The sequence below is a fragment of the Cicer arietinum genome, chromosome 1, assembly GCF_000331145.2.
Source record: "Cicer arietinum cultivar CDC Frontier isolate Library 1 chromosome 1, Cicar.CDCFrontier_v2.0, whole genome shotgun sequence".
NCBI lineage: Eukaryota > Viridiplantae > Streptophyta > Magnoliopsida > Fabales > Fabaceae > Cicer > Cicer arietinum.
Window position 1 is genome coordinate 15,766,341 of NC_021160.2, and position 19,213 is coordinate 15,785,553.

General features: G+C 29.2%; 2 protein-coding genes across 2 annotated transcripts in view; one reads left to right on the forward strand and one right to left on the reverse strand.

Moving 5' to 3' along the window:
- The window catches only part of LOC101514724 (ATP-dependent DNA helicase Q-like 3), a 10,381-nt gene extending 1,460 nt beyond the window's left edge, over nucleotides 1-8,921 (forward strand). Inside the window, exons 4-18 of the mRNA XM_073370844.1 lie at nucleotides 2,073-2,156; nucleotides 2,609-2,697; nucleotides 3,163-3,315; nucleotides 3,952-4,048; nucleotides 4,263-4,326; nucleotides 4,437-4,718; nucleotides 4,904-4,996; nucleotides 5,110-5,259; nucleotides 5,335-5,427; nucleotides 5,530-5,595; nucleotides 5,669-5,799; nucleotides 6,802-6,899; nucleotides 6,994-7,121; nucleotides 7,411-7,517; nucleotides 8,286-8,921. Coding sequence (XP_073226945.1) covers nucleotides 2,073-2,156; nucleotides 2,609-2,697; nucleotides 3,163-3,315; nucleotides 3,952-4,048; nucleotides 4,263-4,326; nucleotides 4,437-4,718; nucleotides 4,904-4,996; nucleotides 5,110-5,259; nucleotides 5,335-5,427; nucleotides 5,530-5,595; nucleotides 5,669-5,799; nucleotides 6,802-6,899; nucleotides 6,994-7,121; nucleotides 7,411-7,517; nucleotides 8,286-8,724 — 2,074 coding nt within the window. The 3' untranslated portion in view covers nucleotides 8,725-8,921. The remainder of the gene's footprint in view (nucleotides 1-2,072; nucleotides 2,157-2,608; nucleotides 2,698-3,162; nucleotides 3,316-3,951; nucleotides 4,049-4,262; nucleotides 4,327-4,436; nucleotides 4,719-4,903; nucleotides 4,997-5,109; nucleotides 5,260-5,334; nucleotides 5,428-5,529; nucleotides 5,596-5,668; nucleotides 5,800-6,801; nucleotides 6,900-6,993; nucleotides 7,122-7,410; nucleotides 7,518-8,285) is intronic.
- Nucleotides 8,922-9,171: 250 nt separating this feature from the next.
- On the reverse strand, nucleotides 9,172-18,567 carry LOC101514395 (protein STRICTOSIDINE SYNTHASE-LIKE 5-like). The gene is made up of 6 exons (XM_004488022.4): nucleotides 18,376-18,567; nucleotides 17,948-18,160; nucleotides 17,778-17,845; nucleotides 13,056-13,292; nucleotides 9,857-9,989; nucleotides 9,172-9,665 (listed from the first exon to the last, which is right to left on the reverse strand). The coding sequence occupies exons 1-6, from the start codon at nucleotides 18,526-18,528 to the stop codon at nucleotides 9,390-9,392; spliced, it is 1,080 nt and encodes a 359-aa protein (XP_004488079.1). The 5' UTR covers nucleotides 18,529-18,567; the 3' UTR covers nucleotides 9,172-9,389.
- Between the last annotated feature and the right edge of the window lie 646 nt (nucleotides 18,568-19,213).

Consider the following 19,213-nt stretch of genomic DNA (forward strand, 5'->3'; position numbering starts at 1 on the left):
ACCATGTAAAAAAATATAGAATATAAATAGGAACTAATCATCTATATTAAGAACAATTAACTAGAAAAATTGTTTGATTGATAATTATCATTATTAGCAATCCTTAAGCCATAGAACAAAGAGGAAAATATCACCTTGAAAGAAATAAATGTGACAAACAGATAGGAAAATATAGGGATGGACAGAGGAATAGAGAATAAAACAGGATATGCAGAGTAGGGATTGAGACTTGGAAAATAAGGAAAATCAGAAAAGGAAAGGAGGGAGAGAATGGGACAATCCCCAGAGATATGTAGTTTGCCGAAGACAGGCCATTTACAGAAGAAGGGAATATATGGTTGAGATGGTAGAAGAGATACGGGAGCAGCCAAGTGAGAGTTTGAGGTTTTAGGCAAGCATATAGATACGAGAATGAGAATAGACAATAAATATGTGTGAGACTGAGATGTGCGTGTTCTATTTGGGATTGATAGGTCATCATTAAGATTGTTTGGGGTTATTTTGGACTTGGCGGGTCATCCAGATTTAAAACAGATCAATGATACCCATCTGTTTTCTTTGTTATTTTTAGGTTATTTAACCTCTGTTTTCACTAGGGTCACTAGAATTGCCATACCTTCCCTGCAAGTAACAGCTACAGAGGCTTCCATGTGAAAACACCCATGCCATGGCCATCAAAATGCTTTTTATCATAAATTTATCTGCCACGCGTTACTGCTGTTGTTGCCACCATTTGATAACACTAACGGATCTATATGTTTTCTGCTAAAGCATTGATTGAAAACATTATATGGTCACTGTTTCCTAGTGCCATACCTAGATAGATCCAGTCCTCTTTTTTCCTATGAAACATTGACACCGACACGAACATCGGACACGGATACTGCTAATGTTAAAAACACAGAACATCAACACTGATACATATATTTTTACTTATTTATTATAATTAAAAGAAAACAAGACCATCATTGTTAGGAACCCAAGAATTGGATTCCTAAGAAAGAACACTTTTATTGAGAACTAGGAGAGAAATCTCTCCTCCAAGGGTTTCCCCTTCACAATAGAGAACATTCACTATTCAACAGTTGATTACAATATTCAATGATATCTCTCTATCTCCCTAACCTCTCTATTTATGCAAATAGCCTTATAACAACCACAACTAACTAACTATTATTATTAACTAACTCTATTCATCTAAGTCCAAAAACAATCATTTATAAGAATCTAAATTGAGAATCAACTTCTTCACTGAAGCCCAAAATCCCACTAAGTACTTTTTCCTGTTGAGCAGTTCACCAGTAAAGGGAGTCAAAATTCCTAGCACAAAACACCATGAAGAAGGCAGCTTTAAGAAAACGAAGTCATTGAGAACTGGGATAAAATCGGAGAAAATGTGAACTGATTTCCATTAACTGAAAAACTAAGCACAACACAAATTTCAGTATTTATACCTAGTCTAGTGAGTGAATCAGTGGCAGCTGTAATCAGACTCTGTAACTGCTTCTTAACTAACTGACCTAAGCTCAGCGACGATTATAGCCTAAAGCATTTCAGGCCAAAGGCCCAATATTACTGAGTATAGTCCTAATGCAGAATAGACTTGCTATACTTATTTATAATAGCAGCAAATAAAATTCAAGAGGGATCCTATGGGTATCAGCTGCAGTTACTGGGTGGAGAGAAGGCAAGGTAGCGCTAGTGACTTTAGTCGTGCTACACAACCTCAGGCTTTATGGTCTCAAAGTTGCTAAAGGCTGTGGTGGAGCAAAATATTAGATACCAAAGGTTAAAGTGAAATACAAGAAGAATTAATAAATGAAAATGTAATGTTCTAAGGTTTTGATGTCAATTTTGGTCACCAACTCATACCTTTTTTGTGTGATTAAATATTAAATTTAATAGTGAAAACGTGCTCACTCACATGTGCCACAGTTTTGCACTTGTGCATGTTAGGCACTGCCCTTGAACTAACTAATCTAAAAGCTTAAGTTTTCATGTGATGACACAGTTTTGCTTGGAGTTAATTCTGATGACATGCTATTCCCTTTTCCTTATGTATTTGGAAACAGACCTAGCTACCGTAAGCTTTCAACTCTGAGAAAGCACCTGCCAGATGTACCAATGTTAGCTCTGACTGCTACTGCTGTTCCTAAGTGAGTTTTCTTAATTTACTTCTTTTATAGAATTAACTTGTTTGTTGTTATATTTTAATTTATTTCATGAACAAATTTCATATTAAATTCTACGTTTACGCATTTCTATCTATTCTTCTGAAAAATAATCGTGCAATTGTTGTGGATTTCTAAAATTGTTATTCTCCTATTGGTATGTATATGTGTCTGTTGTATGTCTGTCTGTGTATAGTATTATGATAGGGTTTCTTTTTTATTAAGAGTCTGTCATATTATTTTATGATAATATGGGTTTAAACATATTCACATACAAAGAATATGCTCTGTTTATCACAATGATCATTGCAGATTTTGTGTAGTATTTTTGAAGCAGGCACTCTCTTTCATCTTCTTCCTTTTTGTTCCTGGTATTGAAGGGTGAGAAATGAGAATCACACTGTTGCATTAATTCCTTGGTTATTTGTTTTATGAAGGGTTCAGAAGGATGTAGTGGAATCCTTACAGATGCAAAATGCATTAAAACTGAAGACTTCTTTTAATCGGCCTAATATATATTATGAAGGTCAGTTCTGCTTGCAGTTTGATTCAAAGCTATAAATCAATTCAGATTTCAGTTTCACCCTATTTGTAGATTTAAATTTCCATGTTAGTAACGGAAAACCATCGCCGTACACTATCAAATGTAATGTGTCTGCCACATTAATAATAAATCAGTCCATTCATTACATAAATGTTTGGTAATGCTAACTTACATTTGGTGATAAAGATGCTATGAGAATAGAAGAAAGCAAAAAACTTAGAATCTAATTTCTATTTTAAAAAACAAAGAATGGGTAAGATGCAAATTCAACATCTCTGAAGAAATCCTTCCAATTCCAATCAGTAAATTTATGGCTATTTTGAGCATTCCAGTTACTTAATGAGTTTCATTGGTGAATTGCTTTGTATGTTAATTTTTTGCATGTGATGCAGGCATACTGCTACTAATAAATTCAAACATATCTGACTTGATTTCTTAATGATACAGTTAGATACAAAGATCTATTGAATGATGCTTATGCTGATTTATCTGATACTCTCAAATCTTTGGGAGATGTCTGTGGGATAATTTACTGCCTTGAACGTTCAATGTGTGATGACTTGTCAGCTCATCTATCCCAAAGAGGCTTTTCTTGTGCTGGTAATATTTTATGTATTTTTTATGTCTTTTCAAAATGATTCATCGCAAGTATCGGGACCCAAAAATATACGCATATATGTAAATCCCTTGCATTATAAATACTATAAATTTTACATCATAATAGTTCTGTACAAGTCTTCATATTTTGAAACATTGATGATTTTTGTTTCTCATTACTATCAAACTCTCTAAGTAACCAAACAATCAAATCATTCAGCCATTCACGTAGGATAAGTTGTTAAAAATTGAGAGAGAAAATAAGAATGAGAAGAAGAGAGACACGTAAGATAGTATCAAAAAGAACAAAATGCAATCAAATAAATTAATATCCAATGAATGCTTGATAAAGAACTATGACTAAAATTTTTTAAGTAGGGAACGAGATTATAAGTCATACTTTTCATACCCACAAAAAATGTAATGTGTACAATGAATATGTAAAAAATGTTGGATAAGAAATTGAGGGGAAATAAAAGTAATATTATCAAATACTGGGAGCAACTAATACACATAATACATATAATATTGAGAACACTAAAATAAAATACTTGTGTGGCAGCTGCTGCTTCAATCCTAAAAGTTTGTCTGTCCCTTGATATGATATTGGTATTATTATTAATATTCTGGTCTTCCCAGCTTATCATGCAGGACTGAATGATAAAATGCGAACTTCAGTGCTACATGATTGGATTTCTTCAAACATAAAAGTTGTTGTTGCCACTGTTGCTTTTGGGTAAGTTTTCCCATTTCATTTTTTTAAATAGTGGTGTGCTTTTCTCATTCTCTAGTCAATTTATGTTGAGAATCCTGGGAGTGTAGCCTGCAGTAGTCACTTGCAAGAAGACATTTGGACCTCTAGCCTTGAACTTATGCTTGAAGTAGAATGCCATTAAGTTTGTTGTCCAATAATCTCCCGCTTTTTAATTTGCATTCTTGCTGTTTAAGAGGAACACTTTTCCCGGGAGTGGTGGACTGATTTCATTGAATAACAAGTGGTTTCTTTTAAAGGAAGTATTTCATACCCCTCCCCAAATTTTATGGTGATGTACATAATCTAATTACTTAATCTCATAAATGTATTAATTTTTAAGCATATTTAAACAACTTTATTTTATGCATAGTGCTCTTACGAGGATAAGAATTTTTCACACCATTGTCAAGATCGCCATTCCTACGATTTTTTATGTGCTTCCTTTGCTGGATTGTTGGTAAATGTCCGTTTTGGTGAAATCGTTGGTAAGGGGATGTGGCATTCCCAATCAGTGCAGATAACTTGCATCATTGGCTCCATTCAGAAATTGCAATGCTACAGGGATAGCATGTCACAACTATCCCTGCTGAAAGCTATAGCAGCGTTATTCCGAACACTATTTAGAACTCATTTTATGGCTACATTTAAGAGAGTATGGCATCTCCGTCATTATTTATAGGAGTAATATGGTGAATCTAATCTATCAAAATATAATGAATCCAAGGGAGATTAATAAAACATAAGAGTAGCGAATGAGCACAAATGTGTCAAAGATATAAGTATATTCACTACATTTTATAATTTTTTTCTGATGCCAAGAACTGATGATTTATTTGAGATTGTGATGTATCCCTTTCTTTTCTTTCTATACTCTACATGGAGCGTTTCTGTTGCATACAGTTACTAAGCCTTTGGTGTCCGTTCAGAATGGTTAGTGGCCATTTACTATAAATTTGATTCAAACTTCTATATGAAGTTTTAGTGTTATAATCCTTTTTATACTCATGTGATTTTCTATTAATAGCTTAAGATCAAATTACCAGGGCATTGATAGAAAAGATGTCAGAATCGTGTGCCACTTCAATATTCCAAAGTCAATGGAATCATTCTATCAAGAGTCAGGAAGAGCTGGTCGTGATCAATTGCCCTCTACAAGTCTGTTGTACTATGGAGTAGATGATCGCAAAAGAATGGTTGACTTCCTTAACTTGATACTTTGATCTTGTTTTCTTATTGGACATGTTTTCTCTAACTAAGTTCTATTTCAGGAATTTATATTAAGAAACTCAGGGAGCAAGAAGTCACAATCCTCAAGTTCAAAAGAAGAATCATCCAGAACGTCCCTAACTGCTTTCAATCAGGTAACATCTAAATACTTGCATACTTCTTTAACATGGTATCTATTATTCACAATGCCGTTATGTATATAGTTAAGTAATGGAGTTTATATGTTAAAAATGTAGATGGTTGAATATTGTGAAGGATCTGGATGTCGTAGGAAAATGATTATCGAAAGTTTTGGGGAGCAGGTAATGAACTATACAGCCTTAGGTATTATGATTCATGTTGACACAAGTGGATACTTTACTTTGATCAAAACAGGTAACAGCATCACTATGTGGAAAAACGTGTGACTCATGTAGACACCCAAACATAGTTGCCAGAAATTTGGAGGATCTCACAGCTGCCTGTGCTCTACGCCAGCAAAGCGGTTCTCGAGTTTTCATAGCCAGGTGCTATATTATTCATGTATAAAAAACCCTCTTATGCATTAGGAGTTTAACTTAATGTTGATAAGCCGAAGGACATATTGGGAATACATGATTTGCATTTGTTTGCTTTATAATAAATTATAGTAATGATGGGTATCACAGGAAGCCCTTGATCGGTTTGGTTAATATTTCTGACATCAGGGCATCAAATGTTAATATTTCTGACATCAGGGCATCAAATAGTACGATATGGCAGTGATAGGGGTATATATTCCATTTTGTCTGTTTAGGTTCTCTGTATGCGTTAGTCTTTGGCTCTGTATGACCTTGTCATTAGGCAGGTTTTGTAGTCCCTGCCTCTCAAGAATTAGGAAAATATATTTTATTGAATCGAAATATGTTGACAATACATCAGATATATATACAAGATTACAATACAACCAAATCCCTATTAGTACTCCTATATAACCAAATCCCTATTAGTACTCCTATATAACCAAATCCCTATACTTGAGGGATATTTTTAATAATAAAACAGAAACAAATTTTGACACTCCCCCTCAAGCTGGTGAATAAGTGTTCTCCATTCTCAACCTGGATACAATTCTTTCAAAGTTGTTGCTATTTAGCCCTTTAGTTAGAAGATCTGCAAGGTTGTCTTGGGAGGAGAAATATAGAGTGCAACCATATAGAGTGCAGATCAGGCCACTATCGAGTTTTTCTTTGATGAAATGTCTCACCTTCAATATGCTTGGTTCTGTTATGCTGCACTGGATTATGTGCTATGTTAATAGTAGATTTACTATCACAATAGAGTTTAATTGGTTCACCCCACTTTATCTTCAGGTCCTCCAAAATGATCTTCAACCGTAACTCACATATTTCTTGTTCGTAATACTTTATGGTTATTCCTTTTTACCTTGTAATTGGCTTGGCGGTGCCGGTGATTTTCTTATGCTAGATTAATGAATCCAGTTAAATAATGCCTAGTTTTCTTGTTTATCGACCACTTTCATTTTTCAGTTCCACTGGTGCAATTGATGGAGAACAGTTATCTGAATTCTGGAATCGAGATGACGAAGCGAGTGGATCAGAGGAAGATATTTCTGACTTAGATGGGGGTACCAAGTTTATTTCAGTTGCATGTGTTTTACTGTTAGGGTGATGTAGTGGTTAGTAGATTATTTATTCATGTGTATGAATTTTCATTGGCAGACGATAATGAGGCTGTCAACAATCTAGGCCGGTCAAAGTTTCAATCCAGACTGGGAGTAAATGAAAAGCTTGATTTGTTACAGCGGGCAGAAGAAAACTACTATCGTAAAGAGAACACTAATAGACAGGTTCATCTTTTATGTATTATACCCACTCTGTTAGTTGAAAAAGTGTTCTTTATTTTTCTCTATCCTTCATTCTATTTCCCATGGTTAGAGCTTTTGGCTGTTGACACCAAAACAGAACTTTTTATGAACTTATGATTAGAAATCTGTAATTGGAAAGGTAGAATAGTTATTTTAAAGTCTCTCCTTATTTATATTCTTAGCTCAGTAGTGTTAAGATCAATGCAGCAGAAACTGTTACAATGCAGCTATCTTCCTGTCTTCATACTCACTTATCTAATATGATTTACAGAGCAACAAAGTTGACAAGAATGCTATTTCTGATGAAATGCGAGGGGCAAGCAGGCAGAGATTACAAAATGCTTTAAAACAGGCTCAGCAACGGCTTGACAACTTAAAGTATGCATTGCCTTTTTCTTGCTTGTTTGATTTCTTTCTTATCACGTCTTAGCTGCCTTACCAAGAAAACCACCCATTCAAAATTTCTCGTCTCCTAGATATAACAAGTGCGCAATGTATTTGAGATGCAATAGCACCATTTTCAAGGATTATAGTCCTCTAAAGATTTAAGTGTTTCACATTAGTCCTCTAAAGATTTGTCATCAAATTAATCCCTTAAAGACTAATTAGTCTCCAAATAGTTTTTCACCAAAGAAGTCCCTCAAAAATACAAGATTGTCACCAACATTTGTCCTTTTGTATCACCACTTTAATCCTTCACGTAGATGAATTTGTTGACAACTGCGTATGTATGAGATATCAAGTGTTTGTTTGTTTACATATATACACGTGTCCGCAGCAAATTTGACTCTTGGATGCATAATGAATACACTTCAATGACGACACTTCAATGTTGAAGGGTTTTAATTTGAAAACCAAAATCATCAGGATTAACGAAGCAATACCCTAATCTTTTGAGGATTAAGTTGAGAGTTTAGTGTCTTCATTCCGTTGGTGAACTATTTAAATAACAAACCTAAATTTTCACCACAACTCACTAAACTATGTCACAACTAAAGCATATGCTTTCAAGTTCCAAGTCCTTGTTTATTATCACTATGTCATGTGTGTTCAGGACACATTCCTCACCGCCTAACAACTCAAATCAGCAATTATAGTTAGGACGTGAGCTGTTTCCTTATTTCTTAATTTAAAACGTTTATTCAGGATTGAAATGGAAACATCAGCATCTCTTCTTGAAGATGAATGCTACAAGAAATATGGCAAGGCTGGGAAATCATTCTATTATTCACAAGTGGCAAGTACTATCAGGTGGCTGACAACTACAAGTTCTATCAATCTGATGAACCGACTTTGTGCAATTAATCCTTCCACATCAGTGAATGTCTTCTCTGAAGCTGAACATCCCCTCACATCGCCACCTGCTTCAGATCCTTGTGCAAAAGAAGAAACTACCAATGAGCTCTCAGGCAATGCTATAACAGAAACTATCCCATGTGATGTGCCATTGGAAAGTTCTAATACAAACTTGCCACCAATACCATCCTTCTCTGAATTTGTAAATAGTAGGAAAGCAAAAAGAAACCAATCAAGTGATACCAACAAACACTCATCAAGAGTAGAGAAGAAGATGAGGATACAGTAGATTGACTCTTGTATCTACTATTAATGTTTGTGAATTTTAGTTACAATATGTATGAAGTGCCAACATTGGGTTTTGTAAAATAATTTGCAGTGTTTTTCCATTAGCTTTTTTAAATAAGCATAATCAGTAGAAGTTCTATATGAGCGATCAAAGAACTGTTGATGCGTTATATGGATTGGTGAGGTTATTTATTCTTATGGATGTCTCATTCTTAAATCATTATGGAAGGAGATATTATAAATAGTCCCACGAGATTAATTTTGATACATTGATAGTGTAAATTTTTTTACACTATCAACTAATTACAAACTTCCATTTATATGACTTTTAAGGTAGAAAGAATTAAATTCAAATATTTTGTATGATCTAACAGTTGCATTAACTCATAGTGTAAAATATAGTGGATATCATTAAATTTATAAAAAGTAGGAACGGAATTAGGAGATATTGCATGAGAAATTTAACTGTTTAATTCATCTCATTGTTCTTGGTAATTTGAGAAATACTATAGAGTCATCCTAATTTTGACTTTATTATTGTTCATATCAAAGACACAAATTTACATAATATGGATAATATTCTCCTAAATGTGTGTTGGTCTAAACCATAGATATCAAAACACATAAGATGTTACACACACCTTATTCAATAAGAGCTGAACTTCACTAGTTTGCACTTGGCAGTGGAAATTTTCCAACAAAGTCAGATGTAAGACTACCTAGGTAAAGATGGTCCTCAAATTCCACAGCTGAAGTTACAAAATTGATAACCTTCCCTTCACTATCACCAAACTTTCTGATAATCTTGCCATCAGTTCCCACATTCACCACCGTCGCAGACTTCCATGCTCTATTGATCATATTAAATAGCTTTGGAGATGAAGCTAATAAGTGCTTGGATACCTTAGACGTGTGCACAAACCTCATCTTTTCAGAAGTGAACTGTAGCATCAATATTGAAGAAAATCAAATAAGCACCATATGTAAAGTTTTCTTGTTACTTTTCATAAGACATTTATTAAATTAAAATACATTTATTACCTTTTAACAAAAATATCCGTAAAATAGATGGAGATAATTTAATGATAAAGGATAATTTTTAGGAAATGCACATTAGTTCATATTAGAATTACTTGAACCAAAGAGATCCAGAATGAGCCATCAGGAGCAAGATTAATATTGTCAGGTCCAGCAGGGAGATTTTCAATGTAAATATCTGTTTTGCCTTTGTTAACTCCTTTTAGCCAATGCCTCAAACACCTAAACCTGGTTCAGAAAAAATAGCTACATCAAATAAGATACAAACATGGAAAGTACACCAGTATAAAAATATGTATCAGTAATTTCATTTCTATTTAAGACTACATACACTAAATGTATTTATCCGTTAGTACTCTGAGCCAAAATTTCATTCACCTGATGATTTTGAAAGATTTCTCTTCTGATGAGAAGGTCTTGTAGTATTGTATAAGACTTTTCAAAAATATAAATACTTTATATGGGTTCACATTAAGACTGTATATATATTCAAGATTCTTTAAAAGGTTATTCTGATTTTTTTTTTTTAATGGACAGCAAAATCTGCTATGTAAAAACTAAGTAAATGATCCGATGAATTTGAGATTTAATGCAAAAAAATTAAACTAGCTTTTTTTTTCTATGTTCCGGTTCAAATGCAACTAATCAAATAAATTTGGTCTCTATTATTTTTTTAAATAGTTAATATTAATAATTAGTTGTTAATTTTATTAGAAAAAAAAATTAAACTCATAACCTCTTTGTCACTCCAACTCCCTCAAATCACCTATTTATCTTATGACTTCTAAACTTGGTCTATATTCATTTAGATATTGATTTGAAGTCATGCAAAATAAATTACCAAGGATCTGAAATAAAATAAACCAATGTATTTTATAATAGGTTAAATATCACCAGTTGTCCTTTAACTTAATTTCAGTTAACGTTTTAGTTCTTTATCTTTTTTTCTTTTCAATTTAGTTTTTTATTTTAATTTTAAGTGACAATTTGATATTTTATGTTTTAAAATGTCTACAATATTATCCTTATTTTTTGCAAAACTTCAAAAAACTCATAAAAAATTTCAATCAAAACTCATAAAACTAATTATCATCCTTAATATAATATAATTTCATCAAATCCATAACTTAAATCTTTAAATAGACTCATATTTTCATCTCCAACAATATTAAATAAAGAATGACATATATGAGTTTATTTGAAGATTTAAGTTACAAATTTGATTAAATTTATTTTATATTACAAAATATAATTAATTTTATGGATTTTGTTTGAAAAATTTGATGAATTTTTGTAAAAAAAAAAGGATAACATTGTTGACGTTTTAAAACATAAAAGATCAAATTGTTACTTAAAATTAAAATAAATGACCAAATCGGGAAAAAAAAGATAAATGACTAAAACGTAAACTAAAATTAAGTTAAGGGATCATAAGAGATATTTAACCTTTATAATATTATCTTTAAAAAAAATGTTGCAGAGATATCTTTTTTAGTCATTATATATTATTTTTCTCATTTTAAAAATGTAAACCTAATTGAATTAAACCAATTCAAATAGTTTTCATATGTTTGATTAAATTCAAATTTCTTGAAAAAAATGTCACAAAAGTCAAATCAAACTAATCACTATTGATTGATTTGTATTTGTTCTTCCAAAAATCTAGCAAAAATCTACTACTAGTATTTATGCAAAAAAAGTTACAAAAACGCTAATAAAATGATTTTTATGTAACTAAGAAAATTAGCTATATTAGTATAAAAAGAAAAGAATTAGCTATATATATATATAGCTAATACAAAATACGAGATTCACAGACAAACAGTTACAAAATTATATCAATTTTTAGGCTTTTCTCAACCTAAAATGTAAAAACTTGATATAGAAGAATATTTTTATTTAATTTTTTTTAACTTTTGTGCTTAATAAAAAATGCATTCCTCATGTATAAGGGTGGGAATAGGGTGAACCAAACTTTTGCCAAGTCTGAGTCTGATTTATCAAAAAATTCAATGCCTAATTTTTAGGTATGAGTCTGATCTTAATAGAAGTTTGATATGAGTTGTTAACCTATTAAAAAGCCTATTTCATTTTAATATTCTTGAATAAGTAATCAAATATATCTTTAAATAGATTAGTGAATTAATATGTCAATGAAATATGTCAGAAAACTAAATGAAGTTAATATGTGTAAATTACTAAAAATTGAATATAACAAAGAAATCAAAATTTAATATAATAATTAATGTAGTAAAAGAATATTATTTATTTAATAAGTTGGCCTAAAAAGTTTGACTTTTAGTTTGGTCTTTTTAAGCAAATAGACTTTTTTAGAAGTTTTGACCTTATCCGTTTAAGAAAAAATTCTAATTTAACCTAGGCCTGATGTAAGTTTGGTCGTAATCCTCTGTCAGTCGGTCTGATCTATTCTCATCCCTACTCGTGTAAAAAAAAAAAAAAAAGCAATATTCAGCATCTCAAACAAAATGTATTTAATTGATCTCACTATGCACATATTATTTTATTAAATTACTTTCTTTTGAAAAAAAATACCTCATCAGTTAAGTATAAGTGAAGTGGATTCTCTTCCAACCACACTTGATCGAAGAATAAATTGGCATGCTTAGTTAAAACATGAGTTAAATATACGGTATTATTTCTTCCACTCTCAATGTTATCAAATTCAATATAAGTTCATATTAGTCCATTCAAACGTGTAAAATACAACTTCAAATTTATCAGACAAAATTTAAGAGTTTTTGAAAAAATTTAAAAGTGAAGAAAAATAAACTTTCTTAACTACAATTGACATGATCGGAGTACATATTTGATATCGGTGCTTAATGAATTTCTAATAAAAAATAACTCAAAATATAAATGTGAGAAGAAATTTCGAAAATTTTGAATATATATTTCATCTCATTATAATATTTTCAAATTAAATTTTTCATCGTCAATTATCCTTTTTTCACCCTAAAACTATCATTTTTCTCACCCTAAAATTATCATTCTCATAAACATTTTTCCTATTCTCTCCTCTCAATTATTTCTCTCTTAACTCCCAAAAAGCCTTAAAAAACTAATTTTTGTAAATTTTTATTTGTACTCAATTTTTCATTATAAAGTGGCTCCCACTAAAACACAACAAATTGATTTCTTATGTACCATCACACTAATACCTTATTTAAAGTACTTAGTTAAAATTTATGGATCTCAAAATGGCACCTCATGCATCATGCTCTAATACATAAAAACATAAGGAAATAAGAAAATATGATTAAGAAATTTACTTACTTCCAAGTTTCACAAACCACAATATAATCTTCTTCTTTGGATAGTGCAACACCATTGGCAAAGGCCAAATCATCAAGAACAATAGTTGTCTCATTTAACGTGGGATTGTACTTGATAAGTTGTCCATGAGGTCTTGCCTCAAGTACATCCAAATGCCAATTGTGTAAACCAAATTTGGTACTAGCAACACTGAAATATATACTTCCATCTGATGCTTCTATTACATCATCCGCAAAACTGGTTCAATCATTAGAAAAATCATACAAAGTTTTAAACTCTGTAAAAGAAAAAAAATATTAAACATAACAGTTATTATACTTATAAAAAATTGCACCAAAAAAAAAAAAAACAATAAACCCATTAAACTTAAAGCAAGCATCCCTTTCCTTGATTTTTACTTTTAGCTTTACCTAATTATTTTTATCTTTTTAGATTTTTCTTTCCTTTTTTAAAAATAATCAATTTAAGAAAAATAGAGCCTACAAGGTTTAAACCTGTGTCTTGAGTTTTAATTACAAATACTTTACCACCAAACTAAATTGTTTAATGTGTAATATATATATATATATATATTATGGAAATAAAATATAAAATTATAGTAATATAGTAGTGTATTTTAAAATTATATAATTATATATATATATATATATATATATATATATATATTATAATTATTATTAATTAAACTTTAAAATTTGCATCCCTTGAACTTGGATCGATGATTAGGTTTGATTGCACATTTGTATCATCGAAACTATAATTTTTAAATCATAGTTAGTCTAATTAGGTAAGATTGGACTGATGAATCAAAATTTAAAATTCTAAGTCATAATAAGTCTAATTAGTTAAGATTGAATCGTTAGATCATCAAAATTATAATTTCTTAAGTAAATAAACAAAAAATAACTTAGAAATTCTAATTTCAACGGTTCAATCTAAATTAATTACACAAATACTTCAAAATTATAATTTATATGATCCAACAGTTTTGTTTAATTAGGTCAGATTGAATTGTTGGATTATCAAAATTATAATTTTCAAGTCATTGTTTGTGTAGTCAAGTTAGATTGAACCGTTGGATCATCAAAATTAGAGCTCACAATTCTTAGTCAGTCTAATTATTTTAGATTGAACCATTTATTCATCTAAATAAGAATTTCTAAGTAATTGTTAGTGTAATTATGTTAGATCATTGAAATAAAAAAATTTAAGTTGTAGTTAGTCTAATTAATTAAGATTGAACCGTTGGATCATTGAAAATACAAATTTTAAGTTATAGTTTGTTTAATTATGTTTAGATTGAATAATTAGAACATCAAAATTATAAAACAATGGTTGAACTCTTTTTTATTTTTTTTTATGATCCAACAATTTAATCTAACGTAGTTATACTAACTATGACTTAAAAAATTTAATTACGATGATCCAATGACTCAATCAAACCTAATTATACTAACTACGACTTAGAAATTCTAATGTTGATGATCCAACGATTCAATCTAACATAATTAGACATACTATTACTTATACATTATTATTTTAATAATCTAATAGTTAAATCTTAACTAATTTGATAAATTATGACGTATAAATTATAATTTCAATTATTCAATCTTAACTAATTAACCTAACAATGATTTGGAAATTTTAATTTTGAAGATCCAATAATTCAATTTTATTTAGTTAGAATAATGATGATTTAGATATTCTAATTTTGATATTCCAACGGCTCAATATAAACTAGTTAGAATATCTATGACTTAAAAATTCTAATTATGATGATCCTATAGTTCAATATCAATTAATTAGACTATATTTTTTTTATTTTGTGTCTTAATGGTGTTTTAGGATGAATTTGTCTGTTGTGTTTGTTGATGAGTGAATATGTGTGTTTATGTGTTATGATTTTTGTGTCTGAATTCTCTTTTATGTAGTAATGGATATTGATTAATGATTTTTACAGAATGCAATGGTGGATTAAGGATTCAAATTTAGAGAACACAATCTTTAAACTTCCATTAATAACAATTATAATATGTAAAAACAAAAATAAAAATTTGAATCATATAATTTTAAAATATACTATTTATAATTTATTTACAACAAAAAATTGAATTAATATACTCATATTAAATTTACAAATAACATACACAATAAATAATTTAGTTTGGTCGTAATGTAACGGTAAATAAGTCTTAGGACATGGTTTCAAACCTTGTAGACTCTATTTGATAACTTTCAAGAATAAATTGATTATTTTCAAAAAAGGAAAGAAAATAGAAGTAACTAGGTATTGATAGTGCATGATACCGTCCAATGGAGACAATAGTAGATGAGTGTCATGTTTTCCTATGTACTGATATATTTATTTATTTTAATGAAAATAGCCTGTTCTAGCATAATTATGTTAGCTTTGAAAACGTGGATTAATATTGAAAAAATCCAAGTCTTGCATAAATTAAAGATAATAAAATTTTAAATCATTTTATAAAAAGAGATATTCTATTTTATTAGTTGATTTTGTAAGAATTTAATAGATACAGTATACAAATGTAATATGATAATAGTGTCGGTTGATTCTGGTCATCCACCTTTTATATCCATACACAAATTAAAGTCCAACAATACTAAACACAAATAGTGTACTAGAAAAAAAATAAATCTCACATAAATTAAAAATAAAATCTCAAATGAATTTATAAATATAGTCTCAAATAAAAATCTAATAACTAGTAGCAAAAGAATATAAAATCTTGAAGTAGTAGTCTTGTATGCATCTAAAACTGAGGAATCTTCAATAGTTTTCACACTCATTGACAACTCACTAGTCTTTACAAAAAGCAAGATTTTTTAACATACAAAATCTCTGACTGTGCTATCATCACGTGAGTGTGCTTGTCTCACATGCTTGTACTTTGTACAATTTGCATGAGTCTCTCTTCCTTTTATCGGGGGCCGTATAGTGGCAATAATTTTTATAGGATAAGGAGAAAACAGTAATGTTAGGTTATTACAATTTTTGTTTTTAGATTTCACTGTTTGTCACTTATGTTTTTTCTTTTATTTATGATCTTTTAAGTTAAAAACTAAGATGTTCAAATTTTTAATTTTTTTTTAAGTTACAAATATTAAACACTTTATCTTTTTTTAGATTATAAATGTTTAATGTTTTAGACTTTTTTTTGTCTGTGTCTATATTTTGTAACTTAGTATATTAAAGTATTTAATACTATTTAAGAAACTAAAATATTAAAGTTTTGTAACTAAAATAACTAAGGGAATAATAAAGATTTGGAAACATAACTAAGGGAATATAATTAGATATGTATAAGATGTAATCAATTATATAATTAATTTTTAGATTTAATAAAGTATTATATTATATTATTATATTACTTTTTAGTTACTTTGATAAGTCTTTGATTAAAATTATAGACTTGTTATTGTGATAGAGATTATGATAATGAGAATTTTTTTTTTTTATTTTTAATCTAAATCATTTTGATCGTATAATTATTGTGAGTAACACATCTATAACTCAGATAGATCAATATAAATGTGAACTTTATTGGATAAAGATTTATATATCTCATTTGTACTTCGTCAAAATAAAATCTCAATATTTTTTAAATTACAATTATGGAAGATGCACATATTGACATGATCATTGAACTGATTGATCAATTGAGATTTTCTAATGATTAACATTATTTTATTTTGTTAATAGAAACTCTCAAGATAAAATATAATAATTTTTTTTACATGAAAATACTATATTAATTAACAAGTTATTTATTGTATTTTAATTTTAGACACCTAATATCTTAGGGTGTTAGTTGAAAGAATATTAGATACAATTAAATACTTGTATAGTTAATGAATAATCAAGATGTGATCCGTCAACTCTTAGTAACGAGTTTGAGTTCTATGATAAAAATTAAAACTTTGGCTAGAGAAATTAAATGAAAGAAGAAATGAGTTTCCTAAATCACAAATGTTAATTTATTAAGCTTTGACAATAATACCATACTTTAGAGTTAACCGAGCTGACGAAAGAAAATAATTTTAAGAAATAATCCTATACTCTAAATTCAAATTTCAAATCACCATGATTTTTCACATCCCTTAAATTATCTTCATATCACAAATTGAAACTCAAATTAAAAAGAAAATCAAATGTCAATACTTTTAAAATATAACCAAAGTACCTTTTAGCCTCGTTATTTTGTAAGCCATTACTTTAGGTATTTTAGGATCTTACACTTTGATTATTTTAATGCTTACAACCATTTTGTGCAATTTTAAACCCTACAACTTATGTTATTTTTATGGTTACAAGTGTGTTATAATCAAGTTTATGACTTTAATATTTATTGTAAGTTTATATATCTGATGCTAAAAAATAGTTAAAATAAATTATATCATGTTTTAAAAATAAGGTGAATAATTTTTTTAGTAAAAATATAATTAAAAAAACAAGATAACCCAATACTCAATTTATCTTGAAAATAGGCTATTTAACCCAAACTAACTCTATTATAATTGACGGTTTATTTTCCAAACCTAAACCGAAATTCCATGTATAGTCCGAGTTCTAATTTTAACTAAACTCGACCCAAACTAACTCATGTTAACTATTTCCTATTCTATGCCCATACATATATAACAACCTACCAAGACAAGAAAACTTACACACCCATCAATTATTTGTCTTGTACTCACCTTAATGGAAAACCATTCACTTGTGAAAGAATAAGACTGAAACCATCTTCTGTAACCTTGTACAAACCCTACAAAATATAATTATGTGTTGTTTAATCATGCAGGATTTTATACCATAGACATAGTATTTTCTAATTCAATTCAATAAAATCCACACATGAATTATTTACCTTGGAAGTATCACACACAATAAGACCACCATCTTTTGATGTAGTGATTCCAAGCAAAGTAGAGCTATCTATATACTTCCAATTCTCCCAATTTCCATTCCTTGGCAATCTTTTAATCCAACCATCTCTAGTTGATGTATAGATGGTACCTTCTTTATCCACACAAACATCTTCTGGTTGCTTCAAAAATCCTTCTCCAAGTTTAATCACATTCTGTTTATTACGGAAACAATTAGTCAAATGTTACTAATAATTTAATAGTTGTGATCAATTGATAGTATAAAGAATTTTCTACACTAACATAATGACTGAGATCAATTGACAGTATAATTTTTTTTTTTACACAAATAATATATATAAATTAAATTTTTTATATAGTATAGAAAATAATAATAACATCTTATAAAATGTATTCATTAAATTTTTACCTGTAATTGGTTGTTTTTGGTTGAAGGAGTGGAATATACATATTGTGGTACTTCAAGCAAAATTGGGTCTATGGGTGAGAAGTAGAAGACTTGAATTGTAAGAGCAACTAAAACTGCTAGAATCAAGCTAGAGGTTAGAGTGACACACAACATTTTCGTGTGATCGTAATGCAATGCTCTTTGAGTCGTACGTGTCTTATCCTATTATATACAGTACACAAGTGGCGTTTAATTCATAATCACATTTTTATTGATTTGTCTTTATTAAGGTATGTGTTGGCACCGAAAAACTAGATTCTTTTTGTTAAAGTTGAAAACCTAGTTAATTGATAGACCTTTATTATTTTTTAGGAAAATAATAATTTTACTATGAAGACAAAAAAATTAAAAAAATCTGTAATATTTTATTAAAATTGACTGATTAAAAATAGTAAGTGTCCACTTTTCAAATGTCTTTTGAAGGTTTATATTTGATAGGTCAAAAATTGAAAAAAAAACGTAATTTTTTTGGTCAGATTTTAAAATAATTTCTGAAACACAAATGTGTTATTTTTAAAATAAAAAGTTTGAATTTTAAAAAAATATTTGTGTTCCAAAAATTTTGAATTTTATTTTCAGGAACACATGGATTCAGAAAATTTTAAAAATGTTTTTCAAAACAAAATGTTCAAAGTTTTTGAAAACATTTGTGTTTTGAAAAATACAAAATTTAAGTTTTTTTTAAAATAATATTGTGTTTTAGAAAACTTTTTTAAAATTTTCTGGAATACAATATTCAGATTTTCTAAAACATATTTGTGTTATAATTTTTTTTAGAACCCTTAAATTCAGTGAAATT